A 19,576-nucleotide genomic window follows, 5' to 3' on the forward strand; every position below is an offset into this window, starting at 1 on the left:
GTACTCGTAGTACAAAGCACAAAAGTCCAATAAATGAGGATGCTAAGACATTATGGAATAATAAAAACAGCCCTGGACTTGAGGTCCAAAAGCAACTGAGTTCTCGTGCTGCCTGTCACTAATGAGCATTGTGAGCTGGGACAGGGACTCGGCTTAGTCCCCCCACGCTGACTGCCTTCCAAAGCAATCCCTTTTACTGGGCAAAGAACCAAGATCTTCACTGGCTGAGAGAAGACTGATTTTATGTCAGGGCTGAATCAGGCTCGGAATGAAGGATGTTTAATGGCAAGAACCCTCTGCCTGTGACCTTGGACAAGGAAAAATAATAACTAGTATTTGTAAGATAGTGCTTTAAGGTTTGGAAACATGGTTTATAATAAGTGCACTATATGTCTACATATACACAATTATATAACAATATAAAAGATATAGCGCTATGTGTACATAATGCTACATATATTTACATCTCTCTAATTGTGTTCATATTTATTTTCACAAACGTGTGCTCTTGGGGATCTAAGGACCCTACGAGGCGTTGGAAGGTTCATTTTTTAGGACCCAGTCCCAGAACTAGGAAGCGTGTATGGTGGAGGAGCTTCCTCATTCTGAGAGCGAGGATTAGAACTCGGACCGTGTCCGGGCCTCGGCCTACGAGTATCCCAGAGACGGCCTCGCAAAGCGATAGGGACTCCCCGGGGCCCCGAGGCCAGCCTCGGCAGCTAGGGTCTCGCACTTCAGGGCCTGCCGTGTTTCCGTGGGAACTCGCGTCTCTCGCTTATGCAGCAGCAGGGTGGGAATGGGCCGGGGGGACGCTGACAAGTGGGTAGCCCTTCGGACAAAAGGGGAGCGGGCAATGACGCGTATCCGAGGGTCGGGCGTCTGTGGGCCTCAGTTTCCCCGTCTGTAACGCGAGGAGAGTGGCCCGGAGGCCGGCCCGGACTGCGAGAGCCCCGAATGGATGATGCCGGAAGAACTTGGGGCTCGTTGCCGTGCTCTTCCTCGGGAGCCCCCGACAAGTTAGGGCAAGCCGCTCCCTGGCCGGGACTTCCCTTTCCTTCCCCTCCTCCTCCTTCCGAGAGCCCAGTTCGAACGGTAACGGCCACGGGGCGTCGCCGGAAGTGTCGTCACTGCAGGATATCCGGTTCCCCGGGCGCTACGGAAGGTGACGGACGGGGCCTCCGCCCAGCTAGAGTAACCGCCGCCGCCGTCCCAGCTGCCTCCCCCAGGAGCCGGAGCCGCGGTCTCCGCGCTGTGTGAGTGACCCCGGGCCCGGTCCCCTCTCCCACCGCCGCCATGGGCTGCACGCTGAGCGCCGAGGACAAGGCGGCGGTGGAGCGGAGCAAGATGATCGACCGCAACCTGCGGGAGGACGGCGAGAAGGCGGCCAAGGAGGTGAAGCTGCTGCTGCTCGGTGAGGGGGCTCCCGGGGGCGCCGAAGCTGGGGGTGCGGGAGGCCGGGACCCTGGGAGGGCGTGGCCGGAGGGGTGTGGAGGGGCCGGGAGGGCGTGGCCGGGGGGGGGTGTGAGCGTGTGTCTGTGCGCGCGCGCGCCTGCGGAGGGTGGGGCCGGGGGCCCTCCGGCGTGGGGGAGGGGCGCGGCAGGCCGTCCAGGTAAGGTGGCCGGCTCGGGGCGATAGCAGCTCCCGACCTGGGCTAAGTAGTGGGCGGAGGTGGGGGTGGGGGAGGAAGGGAAGGACGGGGCTGTGTTACCGGAGCAACCTCTGTAATAGCTGTAGCAGTAATTACAGTCGCTCCGCGTGGCTCCCTGAGGCAGGAGCACCGTTTTGGGGGGTATCTCCAGCACTTGGCACAGGAGGAGCCGGATAAATGCTTTGTGACCCCCTGCTCCAAAACTTGCCGAACACTTAACAAACGTAGAAGGATGCTCTGACACAGAAATGACCGGACACAAGGAAGGTTTTTTGTTATTGTCCCCCCCCACACACACACACAAGGGTAAAGGAAGCTTGCGGTCTTTTTGTTGTGTGGGGCAGAAAAATCCCATTTGAATTTCACTACAGCCTTTTGAGGGGAATACTCTTGCTATCTGAGTTTTTGCAGAGGACCAGCCTGAGGCTCAAGAAAGTTCAGTCCCTTGCTCATGATCATCTAGCTGGTGTCAGAATTAGAATTTAAACCCGGCTCTTTCTCTATCTTGCCTAATTGCATGGAGAATAGACATTAGGATTAGTGAGCAAGGTGAAGAGGAATATTAACAAAAAGAGGGAAGTGCCTGCTTGGGTGGGAACGAGAGAGCAGTACCGCCATGGCTACGGGGCGGGACGAAGAGATTGGTGTATGTCTGAGGCCATTGCTTCACGAGTATCAGTAGCCTTAACTTTCAGTCAAGCACCTTCTTTTTTTCCCCTTTTTGAATTATAGATGGTTGAATAAGCTCCAAGGAGTGATCAGGAGATTGTGAAGAGAAAAGATAGCTTTTCTGTTAAGAGTGAGTTGAACTGAAAGAAAAGGATAATTAACATAAATCAGTCGTCCAAGTTGGTATAAACTTTGAAATCAACTAAAAAGTGATGGATCTTTTTTTCTTTAAAGAGTAACAAACTTTTGGAGGACTGGTTCTTCTCTTATATTTTCTGAGAGCCTTAAAACAAGGCCTGAAATGAACGGTCCTGACAGCTGAAATTTGGTTTTAGTGGTATTTCTTTGAAGGCAGATATGTTTTTCACTCAGCAAGATTGTCTTTGAACTTTTGAAGTATTTTGGTATCAAAAATTATAATAATCATCCAGAGTAAATTGGCATTTAGGGTTCTGGTATATCAGACAACATTAATTTGATGATATTGTTTCTACAGGCTCGTTAGGAATAAAAAAATTTGAAGGTTTGGAATAGCTTCCTTCCTCCCCCCCTTTTTTTGAAACTGAATTACTCCTGAAGAATGGAGTAATCTCCTCAAAGGAAATTACATACATCTCATGGTGTTGTAAAATAACTTTAGAGAACTTGGTATAGGGCATAAGCATAGTTGTATTAGATCTTCAAATATTTGCCATATTCCCCAACTGTACTTGTTTTTATGGTTTGAATATTTTCCGATTACAGGTATAACCTAGGATATATTTTTCCACACTTTGAATTTACACAACTGAGTTCAATCTGGAAGTTCTCATAAATTATCTTTTGAATCACATACTCAATCTGAGATTATTCTGTTCACCTCAGAATTTGGCTATATCTTTCCCCATTGTGCTTTGTCCCTCAGAGTTACAGCAGAATATAGTTCATGCAAGGTCTCTGTATGTGTGAATAAAAGTTCCCTCAACTCCAATGCAACTTTTGAAGAAAACCACATAAAATATAGAGCAATCTTTATTTTGTCCTCCAGAAGTACTTAAAAACACAAAGGATTCATAGACATCCATACACATACAAGATATATTCCTCCTTTTCTTTATAAGTACTATTTTCCGCAAGGGGGTTCTAGATATAACTGTATGGTTGAGCATCCTTGAAAGAGACTCATTTATCTCTTTGTCTCCAAGGAACCTGTACAGATCTCCAGAGTTAGAATGCTACTTTAGTCCCAAAAGAGAATTTTACATTTGAAGTTACCCCTCAAGTCAACACCTATCATGAATAATAGGACATGACTCTTAATCTTATTGGGAGACTTGAGAGGTTATATAGCTGGTGGATCACTTGAGCTCCGGAGTTCTAAGCAGCAGTAGGACTAAAACTCTTCTGTTGTCTGCAAAAAGTCTGGCATTGATATGGTGTATCCTGGGGAGAGTGGTGGGGTGGAGCTAGCAGTCTGGGGAAAAACTGACCCATATTGGTAATAGAGCAGGTCAGACTCTATGTCAGGAGTCCTCAAACTATGACCATGGGCCAGATGCAGCAGCTGAGGATGTTTATCCCTCTCCCCCAGGGCTATGAAGTTTCTTTATTTAAAGGCCCACAAAACAAAAGTTTTTGTTTTTACTATAGTCTGACCTTCCAACAATCTGAGGGACAGTGAACTGGCCCCCTATTTAAAAAGTTTGAGGACCCCTGCTCTATGTGTTTATCCATGAGTTGGGTCCATTAGTGGTCTAGATCCAGTAATGCCTTTCCTAACTTCTCCCTTCTTCTCTCCTCCCCCACAAAAAGAAAGGAAAGTCAAATCAGCCTCTTTCCCATTGCACCTGCTCAGTAGTAGAGGAAAAGGTGTAAATTGCTCTATCATGTTATGGCTCAGTCTCTTGCACTTCTCTTAGTCACTAGGGTCATGTGACCCTACTTTTCTTTTTTAAAATTTTTCTTTTCTATGAGTCTTGGTTCAGAAATACCAATGAAAAGCTTCTTTTGTACTCCAAAAGGCTAGATCAAGGAATTCTTGTTGTTTTATTATTGCTTTGCCTATTGCTATTTCTGTTGCTGTGAGTCATGTGGATTCTCTTAAAACATCTGTTATCTCTGGGGTGGACTTTACGAAAAACTCTTTCTCCCAAGTACCCATGTTCATTTCTTAGTCTCTGTACTGGGTAAGTTTTACCTCCTGTTGTAGATCTGTGTGCTTCTTTTTATAAGTCCATATCTTAGACTGTGGCTCAGATCTGTGAATCTATGAAAAACCTTAATCCAATCAAAACATTCCTTTTTCTCTTCTCCATCCCTTTATGCAGTTATTCAGATTGAATGATATAGTAATGGGTACCCAGACCAAGTGTAAAAAAAACCTGTCTGAAATGAGTTGTCTATGGGGAACGTTAACACCTATTAAAGTCTCAAAACTAACACTGTGTATTATCCAAATTTACTCATGTTCACACTCTACATTATTTTGTAGCGCTAAAAATAAGTATTGGATCTTAATCTTAAAGTTTGACTATCCGAACCTCAGATTTAATCCTAAAACTATTTCTTAAGTATTATTCACTCCCCCCCCCTTCCCCTTTTTTTTTTTAAACAACTGGTGGTAGACTATATATAGTTCAGCATTGGCCAGCTGAAGTTGGACATTGTTCTCACAGTCTAATCTTTAGTGTTTATAGATCAAACTATGAAAAAGACTTCCATACTTACATTAAATTGTAAGCAATTTAATTCACCAGATTAATCATAGAATTCTATAAACTGGACCTCAGTTCAATCCTTATTGAAGTCATGAATGCTTCTATGACATGCCTAATTTGCAATAATAATGCAGTAATGATGATGACAGTAATGACTAATAAAACATTTTAAAGTTGTTAAGAGTGTTTTACTTATATTATCTCATTTGAATCTTCCAAAACCCCTGTGAGGGAAGTTCTACTGGTATGTGCAACTAATATTATTTCTACTTTATAGATCAAGAAAATGAGGCAGAGAAGAGGTTAAAAGAATTGCCCATGGTTATGTAGTTAGTAAAGACATAAACTTGGAACCCAAGTGGTCTTGACAATAAGGCCAGTGCTCTACCTAATATGCCATACTACCTTTCCACAAACTTCTTCTGGAAGATTTCTAATGATAGAACACTGTTTCCTGAGAAAGTCCCTTCCAGTTTTTTAGTGTCTATAATTTAGAACATTTTTCCTTAGGTTGAACTGAAATCTGCTTCCTTCTAACTTCTGTTTATGGTTCCTAGTTCTGCCTTTGGGGACTTAGCAAAACAAAAATAAATTTTTTCATCTAGAAGTCTTTTAGATATTTGAAGACTTATTTATTTCCTCTTAAAGCCTTTTTTTTCCTTTAGGCTAAACATTTCCATTTTCTACAACTGATCTTTAATGCATAGTTTTGAGTCACCTAATCATACTGCTTATACTCCTTTAAAACAAGCACCCTAGACTTGATTTGATCAATATTATTGGGGGGCGGGGCACTAGAATAACACACTACAGACTTATGTTAAACCTATTAAATCTCTCCATCTTATTCTTACATATGTTCTAAGAACACTCCTTCCCTTTCTTTGGTTGATTTTTTTTTTTTTTTTAATTAACCCAGGAGTTTACATTTATCTCAATTATATTTCATATTATTGGCTCTATCCCAGCATTTAAACCTGTCAAACTCTTTTTGAATACTAATTCAGCCATGCAGTATATTGTTCTCTCAGTTATGTTTCTTCTGCAAATTTGATAAAACTTGTATGTATGTATACACCTCCCATTCCCATACCTACCCACATATACCTCCCTTCATTTAGAACGGTGATTTAAAAAAAAAAAAAGTTGAAAAAAATCCTGTGATTTTCCAGCTTAACATTGGTCCTACACTTTTCCATTTTATCAGTAAGAATAACAGTAAAAACTGTCAAATGCCTGTATCTGTATCATTCCCCTAATTCATGAATCTAATAATCCTGTTAAATTGAGAAATTAGATTAGGCTGATTTGGCTTGTTATCATTAAATCTAAGTTGGGAAGCTGCATTATATAATGGAAAGATCATTGACTTCAGTTCAAAGATGTAGTTTCAAATCCCGGACTTGGTATTTACTACTTCTGTCAACATAAGCAAGACATGTAGCTTCCCTGATTCTCTGTTTTCCTGGTCTGTAAAATGTTAGTCTTGAATTAGATGATATTTCTTCCAGCTCTAAGTCTTATGATTCTAGAATCATCTCTTTTCTTTCTAAGGGTTCACAGGTTGTCTCATCTGCTTAAGAATTTGATCTGGAGGCTCACAAGTTATAATTCAAGACAGTCTTTCTTTTTGAAAATTGGACAGTTTATACTTTATGCCCCTTGGTGCTTCTCCTGCTCACAGTTTTTCAGAGATCATTGGCCTGCTGGTTGGCCTGCATACATGACAATTATCTCCTATCTACATATCTTTTCATGGCTAGCTCCCATTCCTGGGACATCCTTCTTTCCCAACCTCTACTTCTTGAAATCCTGGTTTCCTTCAATATTCAGCTTAGACACTACTTGTGACATGAAGACTTTACTGCTGTTATTGTGTTTTATTAATTTTGTCTGTGTACAAATATGTATAGGTGAAGACCTATGTGTACATGTTCTTCCTTCTGTTAGAATGTAAGCACTTGCAAGGCTTACATTTGTTTTGTATCTTCAATGTCTAGAATGGTGCCTGGAACATAGTAAAAGCTTAAAAAATGCTGGTTAGTTACACAAACAGTAAGTAGTCACTCTCAGCAGTTCTTTAAATATCTTGGGTTTTAGTTAGAGTCACCTAACCATCCTGGTTTTGGGGACCATGGTCTAATCTGCTGTGAACCTTCACTGTCTCATCATTTATTTTGGGTTTCACATTCTGCTAATCATTTTTGTATTAAGGCTTTATTATGTTTTTACAGGACCTTATCACTCTTTTATTTTTCCTCATTAACCTGTTGCTTCTACTTCTTGAATCAGTCAGTCCACAAACATTAGTTAAACAGTATGTGCTGGGGACTGTGCCTAGGAATACAAAATAAAAGATAACTTGGTCCCCGTCCTCAAAGAGCTTGAATTCTAGTAATGAGACCACATGAAAACAATGATATACATAAAAGGTATCACCATTCCACATTTGTTAGTTACACTATTTCCAAAGCATACATTTATCATATAAAGTCTTGTGACCTGTGAAGTTTATGTGTGTGCATAAGTATTAGATAAGACAAATTAAAAGCTGTGATGTTTTAGTGTCCAATTTAGGGGATCCTTTTGACATATCTTTCTTGAAAGATATCTTTTTTCTTCTTTGGAAAGAGCATCAAGAAAAGCAAAACATTTATCATTTACTCCAATTATCAGAGACACTTCCAGCAGGTTTACTGATGTATCTCCTATCACAACTATTCTGTCAAATTTATGAGCTGGGTCATATCATTGGATATTGTCCAATCATTCCCTCTAGGTTGGATGGTTTCTAATATATTCTCATCATCATATTTTTTTTAAGTGTATTATTTTTACTCTTCAGTTAACAGATATTTCTCATTACATTTATGGTGAGGTTTTTTTGCTGAGGCAATTGGGATCAAGTGACTTGCCCAGGGTCACACAGGTGGGGGTAGGAGTGGGGTCTGAGACCAGATTTGAACATGGGTCCTCCTGACTTCAGGGATGGTACTCTATCTGCTTCACCATCTAGCTGCCCCAATTAGCAGATTTTTTAAAAAAAATTAATTTGTTCCAGTCTCTTGAGCAAATTAAAAAATAAAAGTACACACACACACGCGTGCACACACACACACACACACACCCCTCCCCCATCCTTCAGTATATAGCTACATGATCCAGCAAAACAAATTCCCACCTGAGCTTCTGAAAATGTTTGACTATCTTTTTAGTTCATCACCTCTCTGTCAGGAACAGCATTTCATCATTCTTTTGAACTCATAGTTTATCACTGCCTTGATAGGGTTTTAAATCCTTTTAGAGTTGTTTTTCTCTGTAATGTTATTATATAAATGGTTCTTTTAGCTCTGTACACTTTACTTTGCATTAGTTCATAAAGGTTTTTTCACTTTCCTCTTAGTGGATAAGAATAGTCAGAAAGACCTGAGATCGAGCTGTATGATCCTAGGTTTAACCTGCTTGCCTCGGTTTCCTCCTCTGTAAAATAAGGTTGCTAAAAGCATCCCTCTTCCAGGGTTGTAGTAAGAGTCAAATCAGACATCTTAAAAATGCCATATAAATGCTAATTATTCCTATTTTTGACACAAAATTAAATGAACATGAGTTTATCACATTTCGTCATTCCCCAATAGCTGCCATTATAACACTAGTGTTTTGTCCTTCTTTAATCCTTACCCAAATACTTCCCACCATACCTCTTTGCCTTGAAGTTTTGCAACAGAGACAAGATTTATCTTTGTGCTGTACTGGTTGCACTCTGCTGTCTTCCATTCTGTTTTAATCTGTTCCTTTGGAATACAGTGTACCCTTGTTCAAAAAGAGGCATTTCATTGAGTCTATATGGATTCAAATCAAATCTTATCTTAGAGATCTTGGGCAAGTTTCTGACCTCTTGGAGTCTTAGGGTCCTTAGCTATAACACGCACATAGTACTTGTACTACTTTCTTCACAGGATAATAATGTGGAATGCCTTTTTGTAAAAGTTAGATGCATTATGTGCTTCTAAAATCAGGCAAAGTTAAGTAAAACCGCTGATTCGAGTTTTGATATGAGTTCATATTTTTAAAAAAGAAAATTGTTTTATTTTTTAAAATTTTATGTCATTATAACTTAAAATTTGGTGTTACTTGGACAAGTTCACCAGGTTAGCGTGCACATAGACCAGTCAAACCCTCCAGTGTTCTTACATAGTATATATAGTATACATGAAGTCAAAATGGAATTTTTTTGCCCTTTGTATAATCAAAACTTACCCTATACAGACAGGAGTGAGCCTCATCTGTTTTATTCTAAATGCCTAAGGTAATAATAAAAGAAATACTTCACAAGTAGATAGATGGTTAGTTTAATCCCTAGGTCTGAAGAGTTTCTTTGAATATTATGTAGATCATTTTCATTGTGCTAGGCTCATAAAGCTGGGAGGGAATGCAGCAGGAACTTCTGCTAGGAACCGAAGGCTAGGTTGGGGAGCCCCTTTTTTTCATTATGCCATACCAGTGTTCAATACTTTTTTATGGTAGTAACATTAATTGACAAGATATTCAAGAAAGATATATCAAAAGGGTCCCCTAAATTGGACATTAAAACATCACATCTTTTAAATTTGTCTCAACTAATATTTGTGCACACATATACATACATATGTTTCCACCCTGAATAATCTTCACAGGTCACAACACTTTATTTGATAAATGTAAGCTTTGGAGATTGTGAGACTAACAAATGTAGAATGGTCTGAGTAGTTAGCACCATGTTAGATAAGAAAGCAGGATACATTTATGGAAATAATTCACTAAGTTAATTAGCAGCTCTTAAGTCAATTTATTAGATAAATATATAGGTGCCATTAATAATTTCGTATTTTTTAAAAAGACAATTGCTATTTAGTATTCAATTTTGTCATTCCACTAAAGTTATACTCTAATGGTACCACGTCATAGTGTACAGGTGTTCTTTGAAGCCTTGGCTGCTTACTGCCGTACTGGAAAACTTTGAATGTGTTCTAGACTAACTGTGTTCTTGTTGCTTGACAACCAACCTAAATTTTAAGAGGATTGCTTATGGAATGATGGCTTGTTTGTTTTTTCTTGTTTGGTCATTGTAACTAAGGCCATTGACAAAATTATAGAGGGATTGTTAGTGGAGGGAATAACAAAAAGAGCTCACATTCACATAGCGCTTTGTTTTATCTTATTTGCTCCTTATAATAATCCTGTGATGTAGGAACTACAGGTATTATCATCTTGATTTCACAAATTAGGAAATCATGGCCCAAGGAAGTTAAGGGACTTCTCAAAGCCAATATATCTCTTGTTATAAGGCAAAAGTCCAGTCCAGGCCTCTCCTGAGTTTGAAGTCCAGCATACCTTTCATTATGTAGCAATAGTTCGATTAAATTACAGATCCTTAAAGTTTTAAAATATTCAGTATTGCCAATCAAAGAATATAGTTATTAGTATTGAATTTAATATAATAAAAAGGATAATTCTGCCTAAATTCTATTTTCAGTGCCATACCAAACTGCCAAAAAATTATTTTATAGAACTAGAAAAAAATAATAAAATTCATATAGAAGAACAAAAGTCAAGAATATGAAGGGAATTAATGAAAAAAAATTATGAAGGATGGTGGCTGGCTTAATAGCAGCAAACCTCAAATTATATATTATAAAGCAGAAATCATCACAACCATTTAGTACTGGCTAAGAAATAGAGTGGTAGATCAATGGAATAAATTAGTTACACGTGACACAGTAATCAAAGCCTATAGCAATCTAGTATTTGATAAGTCTCCAAACTCCAGCTTCTGGAATAAGAAATCACTATTTGACAAAAATTGCTGGGAAAACTGAAAAATAACATATGTCAAAAACTTGACATAGGCCTACATTTCACATCCCATACCAAAACAAGGTCCAAATGGACACATGATTTGGGAATAATAAAGGATAATACCATAAACAAATTGGGAAAAGAAGGGATAATTTATCTATCAGATCTTTGGAGAAGGGAGGAATTTATGACCAAAGAAGAATTAGAGAACATTATGAAAAGCAAAATGGACAACTTTGATGACATTAAAGTAAAAAGTTTTTGCACAAACAAAGCTAACAGAACAAGATTAAAAGGGAAGTATAAAGCTGAGAAAAAAATTTTACAGCCAGTGTTTCTGATAAAGGTCTCATTTCTAAAATATATAAAGAACTGTGTCAAATTTATATGAATATGTCATTTTCCTATTGATAAATGGATATGAACAATTTTCAAATAACAATTAAAGCCATTTATAGTTATATGAAAAACATACTCTCAAAGCACTGTTGAAACACAAATTAAAACAACTCATACCTCTCATACTGGTTAAGATGCCAGGAAAAGATAATGATACATGTTGGAGGGGATGTGGGAAAACTGGGACGCTAATATATTGTTGGTGGAGTTGTGAACTGATCCAACCATTCTGGAGAGCAATTTGGAACTATGCTCAAAGTGCCCTTTGATCCAGTAGTGCCATTACTGACTGGGTCTGTATCCCAAGGAAATCATAAAAACAGGGAAAGGGACCCACATGTGCCAAAATGTTGGTAGCAGCTCATTTTGTGGTAAAGAATTGGAAAATGAAATGACTATTAATTGGGGAACAGCTGAATAAGTTGGGGTATGTGAAAATAATTAGTGTTCTATAAAAAATAAGCTGATTTTAGAAAAGCCTGGAAAGATTTACACAAATTGATACTGAGTGAAACAAGCAGAACCAGGAATACATTGTATACAATAATAGCAAGAATGTACAATGAATGATCAATTGTGAAAGACTTGGTTCTTCTCAGTGGTTCAGTGATTCAAACCAATTCCAATAGATTTTGGCAGAAAATGCCATCTGCATCCAGACAAAGAATTATGGAGACCGAAAGTAAATCAACACATGCTATGTTCACTTCTTTTTTTTTTTTTCCTGTTTTTTTTAATCTCTCCCATGGTTTTTCCTTTTTACTTTGATTTTTCTTTCCCAACATGATTCCAGTATGTATTAAAAATAAATAAATTTGCTAGGAAAAAAAAAGTATTGAATTTAAAGCAAATCAATTTCATTAACATTTTAAATCATTGTACTTTGAAATTAATTTCTTCTGAAATTAAGAATTTTCTGTTTTCTTAGAAGTCAATGAGTATTACGTCCATGAAGATTACTTCATCTCAGAAAATTAAATGAGTACATTTGTCATCAGTATCATTAAAGTATTGCTCAGATGTTTCCACTTCACTGAATGTTTTTTATTTTTTTTTTTTAGCCAAATGTAAGGTATTGTGGATTCCAGAAAATTTATATCTCCAGGCCTGATTTTCTGTTTATCTTTATTATTTAAGTCTGCATTTTAATTTCTGTCCTCCTTTTCCCCCTTCCCATTTTAATTTTTTTGAAGATAGTTATACAGGGAATTTATTTAACTGTTAATGGCAATTTGGATTTTGTGCTTGTGGGTTGGTTGTTTTGTTTTTTAAACCTGGCTATATGAAGGAAATGAAGTTAGATTCTCTTCTACCTTTCTAGTACTCTCTAGCTTATTTCCCTGCATACATTGTGATCTGACTACACTTTTCTAATAGCTATTTTGCACATTTAGCAACCCATCTCCCTTCTTAATGCCTTTATGTTGGCTGTCTTCCATGCCTGAAATGCGTGACATTCCTCTTAATTTCATCTGATTTCCTTCAAGTCTCAACTGGTATGTTTTTGTGAATCTTTACTTGATTCCCTCTAGCTGCTTATACATTTCTTCCTAAAACTACCTCATACAGTATTCATTTCATAGATATAGTATATGTGTATATGTTTGTTTGCTCAGTCAAGATTTCTCCCTCCAATTGAATGGAAGCTTCCATTTAAAAAAAAAAAACAAAAAAACAATCACCCCTTGAGGATAAGGATTCTTTTGATTTTATCTTACTATTCCCCAGTACTTATGTGCCTGAGCACATAGTTAAGTGCTTGAGAAATGTTTGTTGATTAGCTGGGTTTGTTTTTTTTTTTTTTTCAGATAACAAACTGATCTAGTAGTTTTATCTGCTAGCTTCTCAGCTACCTTTTAAAATCTTTTTCTTCTCCCCCTCCCCCCCAGCCTTTTGTCTCTTTGAGAAATCATTACTATGTGGGAACCATATAACTAATGAATAGTTCTATGGGTTTTGATTGTTGGAGTAATTTTACAAAGTGAAGTAATACGCAGAGAATCTGAGTCCTCTGACTCACTTAAACTCTTATATTGTAAAACAGGTTATGCATATTTAAATTTGTAAAACTTCACAGTCATTTATGCTTGCTTATCTAATATTTATTAAAGGAAATAATTTTATAATTTCATAAAAATGATATCACATTTTATTCCATAGACTGATATTTCTTTAGATGAATGTCACAGAATCTGAAAGTTAGAAGAGGTTTTAAGCTGGGGACTATGGAACATCAATAGATTTCAGGTGATCCATGAACTTGAATGGGGAAAAAAAAAATGCATCTTCATTATAATTGGTTTTCTTTGTAATTTTTTACTTATTTTTTAAATTTAAAATTATTCTGAGAATAGGATCCATAAATTTCAAATGAGTCTGTGACCAAAAATAGGATAGCCCAACCCACCCTACAACTTAGTTGAGAAATGTAGCTGATTGAGAATTTCTTGTGAAAGGAAACCCACCTCCTTCTAAGGCAAGCCATTTCACTTTTGGATAACTCTAATTGTAGAAAATTTTTAAGGTTCCACATTTTAGGGATCTTCTTAATTGTTTTGTTTTCTTGTTTAATGAATTATTTGTCATTAGTTGTGAAAAAGTTTGATTGGATAAAAACATTTTAAAAAATTGTTTCCAAAGACACATATTATATTGTCGTTGATTACTGTTTTGTCAAAGAAAGAAATCTTTCCTTGACCCTCTTCTCTCTCTTAGCCATACTCTCTTGGTTTTCCTATTACCTCTCAAACCATCTTTTCTTTTTTGCTGCCTCTTATCCTATCCTTGACTCTTTTTTTTTTTTTTTTTAAAATAGCTTTTTATTCACAAGTTATATGCATGGCTAATTTTATAGCATTGACAATTGCCAAACCTTTTGTTCCAATTTTTCCTCTCCTTCCCCCACCCCCTCCCCTAGATGGCAGGATGACCAATACATGTTAAATATGTTAAAGTATAAATTAAATATGAAATAAGTATACATGTCCAAACTGTTATTTTGCTGTACGAAAAGAATCGGACTCTGAAATAGTGTACAATTAGCCTGTGAAGGAAATAAAAAATGCTGGTGGACAAAAATATAGGGATTGGGCTATCCTTGACTTTTAATGTAAGATTCTCTGAGGGTCCATCCTTAACTCTCTTTTTTTCCCCTACCTCTATGCTTTGACCTTTGACAATGTTAATCACTTCCAAAGTTTCAGATACTACCTCTATGTCAATGATTCTTGGATATCTTATCTCTAGCTCTGATCTCCTTGAACTCAAATCTCCTATTTATAATTATTCATACTTTGATATCTCACCAACACCTTAAATTCATCATATCTAAAATTGAATTTATTTTCTTTTCTCTCTTTATTTGGCATGACATTTTATCTTGTCTTGTTCAAAATATTCCCTTTGCCCTTGATTTTTCTTCTTTCTTACCTTTTATATTCAATTATAAAATACTGTCAACCTATAATATAAATTCCTTGTTGGTAGGAACTTTTTATGTCTCACGTCTTTATGTTCCTCCTATGTGGGTGCTTAGTAAATCTTTGTGGGATGGTTAAATTATTCAGATTTGCTCTTTTTTTTCCATTTCCATTGCCACCATCCACCCTAAGAGGGATTTTCTTTTTCTTTTCTTTTTTTCCCCCTGAAGCAGTGACTTGCCAGAGTCACACAGCTAGGAACTTTTAAGTGCCTGAAGTCACATTTGAATTCGGGTCTTCCTGATTTCAGGGCTTTATATCCAGTATGCCATCTAAATGCTCCCACCTAAAAGGGATTTTCAGTATTACTTACCTGCATCAGTTTCCTAACATGTCTTTCTCTTTCTTCCATTCAGTTTATCTCCCATAAACCTGAATCTGTATAAATTTGAGCATGTCATTGTTCTAGATTAAGGATTCTGAAACTTTTTCCACTAACAGCCCCTTTTTGCCCCTGAAAAATTTTATATGATCCTGGGTATATGGGTATGTATATTTTTAAAAAGCATAGAAATCAAACCTTTCTGATAATAAATCAAAATTCACGACCCTTAAATTCAATTATGCAACCCCATATGGGATCATGATCCACAGTTTAGGAAGCTTTGTTCTAGATAGATAATTTACTAAGGGTTTTACTTAGGCCAGGCAGTTTACTAAAATCTGGGAATTCAAATTCAAGTGAAAAATACAGTTTCTACCCTCTAGGAGCTCACATTCAAACAAAGGAAAATGGCAACTGGGAAAGTTAGGGAAGATGAATTTAGAGAGCAATTTAGAGAGTCCAGATCAAATCTAGGAGACAGATGAACATGGTTGGCCTGGCATTTCCTGGAATAGGTATTCCTGGTAGAAACTCACCAATTGGAGGAGAAAGCTGTGGTGATCGTGACATCTCCAGAGTGAGAAGGTTGCCCAATGATCTTTGGGGATTTACTACTGCGTGCTAAACAAAGGAAGGTTAAGCTTATTTGCCTGGCATTCAAGGCCTTTTATGATCTAGTGCCATCTTCTCTTTCTAGCTTTATATTATATTTCCATACATATTTTCTATACTTGGCCAAATTGATCCATGGATATACTCTTGTGTTCTTATATCTGACTTTTTCAGGTGCTGTTTCCTACTCAAAAGACACCTCTCTGGTTGGTAAAAGCCTCCCCCCCTTCAATTTCATAACATTTTGTTTAGTAACAATCTGAGTCACTTATGTAATACTTTGTATTAGTGTCTGATGTTCCTTTCTGCTAGCCCTTAACATCCTAACCCCACTGATAGATATTACTTGTGTGACCTTGAATAAATCACTTCAATGACTTCAGTTTTCTCATTTGTAAATTGAGGGAAATCAGACTATATGGTCCCTGAGGGTCCCATCCAGTTAATTCAGTCAATACTTCTACATTTCACAAGTCCCATTTGGAGAACTAGAAGACTGAGGCCTTCACAATCTAGTATTGGTCTCTCCTCTGAATGCCTATAACATTATTTGTGCTGCTTACATTAACATTTAATCATATTGTGCTCTTAACTGTTTTATGTCTATGTCTTACCTTTGCAACTAGAATGTTAAATTACTTTAGGAGAGGTAGGGGACCTTTTTTCTTCCATAGGACTTAAGGGATAATGAACAAATAATGGTTGCTCAATAGATATTTGAATTACTGAAGAACCAAATATATTTAATATTGATCATCAGGGATACAATTTATTTTCTTGAATAGCAGTTCTTAGCTTCTTTCTCTTTATTGTAAAGTTAGGAAATGAACAGCTATATCAAAGAGATTTGACATATTAACCTTGACCTAAAAATTGTCCCTATTCTCCAAAAAGGTGATTTCTAGAAATATAGGTCTAGAAATCTATGATAGTAATTACAACTTTCCCAGTTCATCTGTTTTTCCTCTGCCTCCTTGTGAATGAAAAAGAAAAAAATAAGGTTTTGACATTCTTCTTTCTCTCCTGTGATTGTCTCTCATAAAATCTTTGGTCTTCTAATTTTGGTTAGGAGAAAGTGATACTGATAAGAGACAGATAAATACATAGACACATGTCCTAGCAAACATGGGATGTGATGAGCCACCATATGCCTCTTAAAATATTTTGGAATTTCACTTGTTAGTTTAAGGAGTTATGTTTTTCATTGAAAACATGGAGATATTATAGAATTGTCCATTATAGCACAGCCCTATGTTCTCTCAGTTAATAAGAACAGTACCAGTAACTTATGAGTATTATTTTGTTGCTATACTACTTACATGCTTCTAAATTTGAGTCAGAATGTAGAGGTATTTACTGATTGTGTCAGAATAGCCAGTTCAGAAGGGTTAGAAGTTGATTTTTTTCAGCTTGTACAGATTTAATTTAAGTCCTTTGTTATACTCCTTTCTTATCAACTTTCTTCAATTTTACTGCTTGTCATCAGGACAAGGGAAAAAAAGATGAAAAGGTTTTATGGAAGAATGAATTAGTTTACATCATTTTTCAAGAATGGAGTTTTATTTTTATTAGTTCAGATTCCTTGTCATCTCTGGCCCCAGGAGTTTTAAATAGTCAAAGAATATACAGAATAAAATAGCAATACAGATCATTATAACTGTAATGCTATTATATTCAAAGCAACAGAGGTACTGATTTTCTGAGGTTCCACTAGTTTGTATTTAAAACTTTTATACAGTAGATTTCATTCTGTTCAGTGTCAGAGATTGAGCATCTCTTGGAATCTGTAATATTCTCTAAATAGGTGTTGTAGTGGTATTAACTGACCTGCAGGTCAGGAGATTTCATTCTTTCCTAAGCTCAGCTATATCTCTGAACAAGTCTTTTAACCTTATGGCTCATAATTTTTCTATATAAAGGGAGGGGATCACAATAGGTCTTTGAGGTGCCCTTCACTGATAAAATTTTGAGGTTTTTATAAAATTTATAACTAGATGGAATGTATTATTGAAACCTGTTTTATGATGTTTTGATTCTGAAAATTTTACTTAAATTTGATTGTAATAGTAATAATTGACATTTACATGGGTTCCATAGTTTGCAAAGTCGGAAGGTACAATACATATCTCATTTGAACTTCCTAATCTTGTTAAATAGATTCTAGAGAATTATGTCCATTTTAAAGATAAGGAAAAGGAGAAAGCTAGTAAGTGATTTGCCTATGGTTACTAAGTATTAGTTAATCCACCAGTATTTTTAAAGCATCTGCTTTGTGCTTAATATTGAGAATATTGAGAATGTTAGAAAAAAAGCCATAAACTAATCCTGTTTCTCAAAGAACTTATAGGAGAGACTATAATTCAAAAAGTATGTACAAATGAGATATAGACAAAGATAAATTAGAGATAATCAGGAGAGAAGATATTGGCATTAAGGAACTAGCAGTTCTTCTGACTTCTGACTTCACAAACTCTTTATCACTAGTATTTTCCCTTATAAAGCTCCTTATTAAGCATTGTTTCTAAAACCTGATGATATTTTTAAAAATGTAGTTAAGAATATAAATTCACAAGAGGAATACTTTTTGGAAAATAGTTTCTCTGTCAACTTCGTGCTTTTAGGAATAGTGTTCTATGATCTCTCATTTTTCCTTCTATTTTCAGTTTGTGTAATCTTATTTTGGTGCTCAGCAACTTAGTCATCTTTAAACTCTTGCATCTATCCTAGACTATCTTGTTACCTGCTTAGTGACCAATCATATCATTTCTGTAATTCAGGCTGTTTGAACTGAATAACATTGTGTCAGGATCATTGTTAACTGTCCTAGTTTTGGTACAGTGCCCTATGTAAATGAAATGTCCTATTTTCCATGACATGTTGTTAATGCTGTAACAAGAGTCAATATATCTGATGTGTGAACTAAGCAAAGGATTCCAAAAGAATTTAATCATATTGGACTTGTTCTTAGGCCCACTTCTCTTAGATGTTTCAGGAGAAGTCGGCTTTTAGACCTGAATTCTTCCTCTGTTTAAATGGAGTTAATTTAGATTAAGGCCAATCTCTGCGTCAAGTTCAAAAAGGAGTTAATGTCTGAAAATAGTAATAGTTCTAAAAGTCAAAACAAATTATTCCCATGTTATATGTTATGTTACAATAATTATTTTTCTTGAAGTCATTTAAATATTGAAGTGTAGTAATAGTTAATAGTCTTAAAAGTCAAAACAGAATTTCTTCTTAAATGGGAGGAAGAGTTTTCAGTGGGAATAAAGTGCTTTTTGCCTTAAGTGTCATATAATTAGGTCCCAGACCACTTCCTCACTATTTTATTCTGTGATGCTAAAATTAACTCCTTTTCTCCACCCTAATATTTAGACTTCTCCTATTTGCATTGCTTTGAAAATGCACAAAACTTTGTTGGAAGACTCTTATAGTTTTCATGTCTCTTCCACCACCACCACCACCCCTTTTTTTTTTTTTTAAAGATCTTTCTTCTTTTAATATCCCTTCTGGTTACTTTTCAGGTGGCCAATCTCTGCATCAGTTCAGAAATGTCTCAAAATACAAAAAACAGTAATCGTTATAAAGTCAAAACAAATTCTTCTTACATTATAGAAATATACTATACTTCTTATGCTATATAATTTTATACTTCTTATGCTATATAATTTTGGCTTAATTTTACTGTACCAGTCAAAATAGGTACTGCACCATTCTTATACTGTGTCCCAGAACCCAAAGTTTGATTTTATTCCTGGGACATAACTTTTGACGTTTCGGTCTTTCCTTAAACCAGGAGTTCTAATCTTGGAGCCCTGGACTTTTTTTTTTTTTTTTAAACTTTTGATATTGCTTCAGTATGATTACTTTATAATCCTAGGTATCTTTATACATTTAAAAACAGATAGGCTAAAAA

The 19,576-nt window shown here is 36.5% G+C and overlaps 1 protein-coding gene across 1 annotated transcript in view; it reads left to right on the forward strand.

The window, feature by feature from the left end:
- Positions 1-1,119: 1,119 nt before the first annotated feature.
- The window catches only part of GNAI3 (G protein subunit alpha i3), a 48,735-nt gene continuing 30,278 nt past the window's right edge, over positions 1,120-19,576 (forward strand). The window contains exon 1 of the mRNA XM_031967223.1: positions 1,120-1,411. Coding sequence (XP_031823083.1) covers positions 1,294-1,411 — 118 coding nt within the window. The 5' untranslated portion in view covers positions 1,120-1,293. The remainder of the gene's footprint in view (positions 1,412-19,576) is intronic.

Source organism: Sarcophilus harrisii, chromosome 4 (genome assembly GCF_902635505.1).
Source record: "Sarcophilus harrisii chromosome 4, mSarHar1.11, whole genome shotgun sequence".
Taxonomy (NCBI): Eukaryota; Metazoa; Chordata; class Mammalia; order Dasyuromorphia; family Dasyuridae; genus Sarcophilus; species Sarcophilus harrisii.